General features: G+C 39.8%; 1 protein-coding gene across 1 annotated transcript; it reads left to right on the top strand.

Annotated features, from left to right (window-relative positions):
* Positions 1–4: 4 nt before the first annotated feature.
* On the top strand, positions 5–3,656 carry CREG1 (cellular repressor of E1A-stimulated genes 1; the record flags this gene model as incomplete). The annotated part of the gene is made up of 3 exons (XM_009081679.1): positions 5–157; positions 2,087–2,206; positions 3,471–3,656. Coding segments are annotated over 3 exons (459 nt in total), but the record flags the coding sequence as incomplete, so codon positions are not given.
* Positions 3,657–4,964: the final 1,308 nt, after the last annotated feature.

The raw sequence follows: 4,964 nt of genomic DNA, 5'->3' as shown, positions 1-4,964 counted from the left end.
GGGCGCGCTGGCCACGCTGTCGGCGCAGGAGGGTCTGCGCGGACACCCCTTCGCCAACATCTTCTCGCTGAGCGATGGTCCCCCCGGGCCGTGGGGCGGCAGCGGAGTGCCCTACCTGTACCTGACCGACATGGAGATCTCCGTGCAGGACCTGGAGGTGAGCGGGGGCAAAGGGGTGTCCTGCGCTGACATACCGTGATGCGGGAGTGAACAGTGACCCCACGGAGGAGGCTCAGGGAGGCACTCAGCTTGCTAAGGCAGCGTCATGTTTTGCTTGATTCCCTGCACTTTTTCATCCCAGTAGCAAGTGGTGCTTGGAGTATTTCCTGCAGGAGTCAGTGTTTACACCGGCGTTACCGAGCTCAGTGTGACGGGCTGAGTGCCTGGGCCTGTTGGTGTCGCCTCGTTTGTCAGCGCTGGGGACGATTGTTGCCCCTTGAGCAGCTAAGCATAAGCTGTGCTGTCTGTGTTGACACTCAGTGAGCCTCCCGAGAAATTCCTGTTTCTTGAGAAACAGCATAGTAGCACCCAGGTAGGGCAAGTGGCTGGAGCTTCCAGGAACTCTGAGCCGAGAAATGAAGTGCCTCAGAATGTTTAAACAGGAAAAATGTAACAAAAAATATATTTAAAGGACTGGAAATTGGCCGTGCGGGACTTGAGCAAAGAGGGTTCCTACACGGGCTACTGAAGGAGTAGCAGTTAAATCTCCAGAGCTTACTGTGAAGGCAAGCACAGCAAAAGGCAACATTGGCATGCTGAGCCACTGAGTGTGTGTAATTGGCCTTATCCCCGATCCTTTGCTTGACTGTGGGCAAGAGAGTTGGCTAAAAAGTTAGAGAAATACCAGTTTATGCTTCCTTTATTCGAAAACTTTTCTGTTACAGTAACTGTTACAGTATTAATAAAATAAACACAAAATAATGGAGATTTTTCAGACTTTGTTTTACCATAAACCTTTTTTGCTTGTTCCCAGTCAGGTTTTAGTTTGTTACATTAAAATTGTTCAATTATGTTTCTAAGTGATGCAGAAAACCTATTTCATCTTGTGTAGTATCTCCCCCTCCACCCCATCTACAGCCTGTTGTTTTCAGGATAACATAAAACATGATATAAACTGCTAATGAGCATTTTGGAAAGTTCCTCAACAGAACTGAATTGCACTGCTACAGGACAGAAACGCTTGACATGTGATAGTCACGTGCAGGGGAGAAGGTGCTGAATAATCATGAGTCAGCTTTTTCGTAGTTCAGCAACTTCCTATCTGTCAGGTGGTTGCTCCTGTTTTGTCAGGTCACTGGTACTCAGCAACTTAGTGTTTCAGTGACTTTTGGAGTGGTTCCTTTTTGCCATGAGCTCTTTCAATAAAATTTCTCAAAGCAGATGAACTTTCCTTTCTGGGAGACGATGAACTTCAGTACATGATGTCCTGTAGTAGGCAGTCCTGTTTTGCACAAGTGCTTTCAAAACTGTGGCCACTAAATTAGCTTTAGAAAAACAATGAGATGCAGATTCTTTAAGCCTTCAAATTAGGTGTTTCACTTAAATACTCTGGATTTTTAAAAACCTAACTTCTAAATTCACTTTAAACTTTGAAAGAGCTGCCTGGGTTGGGGCAGCCAGGTGGCTTATTTTGATGGGAAGAGTAGTTTGGGTTTGTTTTAACTAATTTTATTAACAGTTGTGAAACTCAGTTGGTTGCCTTTTCAGTAACTCTGTCCTTCCACCACCTTTCACTCAATGTTCTGGTCTTTTGTACTGTCCTGCATGTCTGTAAATTGGATTGTATCATCATTTGAATGGAAATAGCTAGACTGCATTGAATTCAGAGTTGTAACAAGTGCTGTTTTGAGATATTTGCATTTTATGCTAAGAAGCTTCATCACACTTCTAAATTGGGTATTCTTTCAGATTCAGGGCTCATCTAACTAGGCTTTCAGATACAGTTAGGAAAAGGTGATGACAGCTCTGTTCTTTTTGCCAGTAATACCAAGAGCTGAATCATGTAAAGTACCAAGAGCTGAAAACGTGGTGGGTATGACATTTCTCTCACATAAATCTGTACACCTCTTATCTTCTTGCATTTCAGGTCAATTCAAATGCCTCCTTAACCGTGTCTTTGGCACAGACTCCTTACTGCAGGAAGCACAAATATGATCCCCAGAATCCCCTCTGTGCCCACATAATCTTCTCTGGGAGCATTGTAAAGGTAAGCAGCTGAAAGACAACACTGGACAAGGTGTGCATCAAATAGTTTTGCTTAGTGAATGGAGAAGAGCAAGGTTATAAATTCCCTGCAAAATCATATGAAGAGATGTTATGTGCTGTGATACCCAAAGGTTAGTTCATAGTTTGTGTAAGGAAAATGAAGTTACCACTTGATGTTTGCAGGAGATTTGTTGACATGCCTTTAACAAGGAATCTGAGTGGGACAATACTGTAATGTAGGAAGTCTCCCTCATTCCCCTAGATGTGTTTTGAAATTAAGAAGTCTAAACATTCTTTCCCAATTCTTTGGGAAAAACCTTCGTATTTCATTCACATCTCTCTTGCTCAGTTAAATTCTTTGGTCCATGTAGTGTGACACATGCTTCTGAAACTATATTGAAGTAAATATTAACCTGAGCTTTAAAGTTTCAGGTGTTATAGACAAAAAAAGTGCATTGTGTTGTCTGGTGGCATTGCTACCAGGACAGTATTCTTCTATGCACCAGTACTTCGGTGTCCCATAGGTGGAATTTAGAACTGCATGTGTTATTCATTGAAGATCTTAATCCCATTATTGAGGATAATGATTGATGATGAGGACTAATCATAATTTCTCTTATATAATAATCAAAATTCTTATTTGGTGTTTTCACACCTCAGATATGTGTAGATTGCACTCAGCAATCTTTTAATTCCTTTTCTGAGTTTCTCATCAATCATGGAATTGTTGTATTTTTGTTAGTTCTTGTACCATACCCAGAGCTCTAACTTGTTAATTTAACCCTTTAAATACTTGTATATTAAGAGCTGTCACATATTTCAGCTTCTCTGCTCTGTAGATTCTGTTGCATCATCCCATATGTGTGTCTGTTGGATCTGTTTGAATAAGCTGGTGCAGAGGAGGTAAAATTACACCTAAAACATCACATTGTGGTAATTCAGCAAGAATCCATGCTTCTCTGTTTTGTCATTTTTTTTTGAAAGATTTATTCTTAGGTTGATGAAGTACTTTCTTGCTCGTGCTAACTTTAAAGGCATCCTTTTGGTTTAATGTCAAAATCAACTACCTTGGAGATTTTGTCTGTCTCATGTACAGTTGTGCACCACAGTGAAGATGAGTGGACTCTGCCACAGTAAAGAGTCCTTTGGGAGGAGACATGACTAAACTAAAAAGAACATACTGCAGTCAACAGTGGGGTTTTTTAGCTAGAATTTGTCTTTACATGGATGTATCTAACTGCCATATTTTGCTGTTTTTTGTACAGGTGAATGATTCAGAAGCAGACTTGGCAAAAAAAGCATTATTCAGTCGCCACCCTGAAATGGAAAGTTGGCCTAAGGATCATAATTGGTTCTTTGCCAAGTTCAACATCACCAACATTTGGGTCCTGGACTACTTTGGTGGATTGAAAATTGTGACACCAGAAGAATATTACAGCGTCAAGCCTTAGTAAGTACTTGAGTGTTGTATGCCTAACTCATTATATTTGGAAACTGTAAAGCTTCTTCTTGTTTATAGTATATACTATATACAACCTGTCTTCAGTTTTTGTACACATTTATGTCTTTTCCCCTAAGTAGTCTACTGGATGCAGTGTCTGAAGTCATAAGATATGTTTAAATAGGGGACCCAACTATGTAACAACACCAAGTGTAGTATCTATAGAACTTATCTATGATTTACTGCACTTGTACCTCAGCCTAAAGAGTTTCTTGGGAGGAGGGATTCTCATAGAGTGGGCACAGTCCCTGTCTTCTGTTTGAATTAATTGCAAGACAGATGATGTTTTGGCCTAATAATTAAAAGCAGTGAGACTATTCAACATTAATGAAGCTGGTTTTATGGGATCACAGCAATTTTGCTAACATTATCAAAATTGCTGTTGAATCTATCATTGTGATGTTGAAATATAGAGACATTATGTTCAATTGTCTACAAAAAAACCTGAGTCTTCAAAGCTTTCAGATACGTTTTATCACAGTCAACAATTATGCATTCATTTCACTCTTATTCTTACTCCTTGTAGGTGGAAGAAGATCCTTGGTGATGCTGACGTGGAAATGAATTGTCTGTTTCATGAACAATACTTTTTTTCTATGCATTGTAGAGCTGAATTAATAATACAATAAATCAGACACCTTGCATTGTTAATGACCATGTATTACCCTTAAGAAGCAGGTCTAAATTCTCACTAACTTGAATCATGTCATACTCTAAAACATGTGTGGATAAGCCATAACTAAATTTTATTCATTGGATGTGATTCTTGAAAGATGATGTGGACAGTCTGCATTCAGAAATGTTGTGTTTACTGGAATGTAAAGGATTAGTTCTAAAGCTTTCGGTGCCTTAGTTGAATAATACCTGTTTGTGCACGCTCCGATTTTATTTTATTTTTAATGTCAGTGTAGTTTAGATCTCTATGGCAAACTACTACAGGATGGCTCGGCTGAGTAGGCTCAGTGGAATGGAAAGCACTGCTTGTATCACAGTGGTAAAGGATATGCTGAGTTCCCAAATCCTGTTAAGAATTTTCTTTGCACTCTGATACACTCATTCGTTTGAGCCATTTTTCTATTTTGCTGCTTATATTGAATGTGCTGTAGAATTCAATTGTGTTTATGCAAACTGTGTCTATACCTCATGATAAGTTCTTGGTGACTCTTCAGCTGGCTGTGGATGTATGTCCTGACTCTTTAATAGAAACACATTGATAATAACTGAAGTATCTGACTTGAGTATAAAAAAAGTAGTGGCT

This window comes from Acanthisitta chloris, unplaced genomic scaffold (genome assembly GCF_000695815.1).
Source record: "Acanthisitta chloris isolate BGI_N310 unplaced genomic scaffold, ASM69581v1 scaffold19509, whole genome shotgun sequence".
In the NCBI taxonomy this organism is placed as follows: domain Eukaryota; kingdom Metazoa; phylum Chordata; class Aves; order Passeriformes; family Acanthisittidae; genus Acanthisitta; species Acanthisitta chloris.
This window is presented reverse-complemented; position numbering and strand designations above follow the sequence as displayed.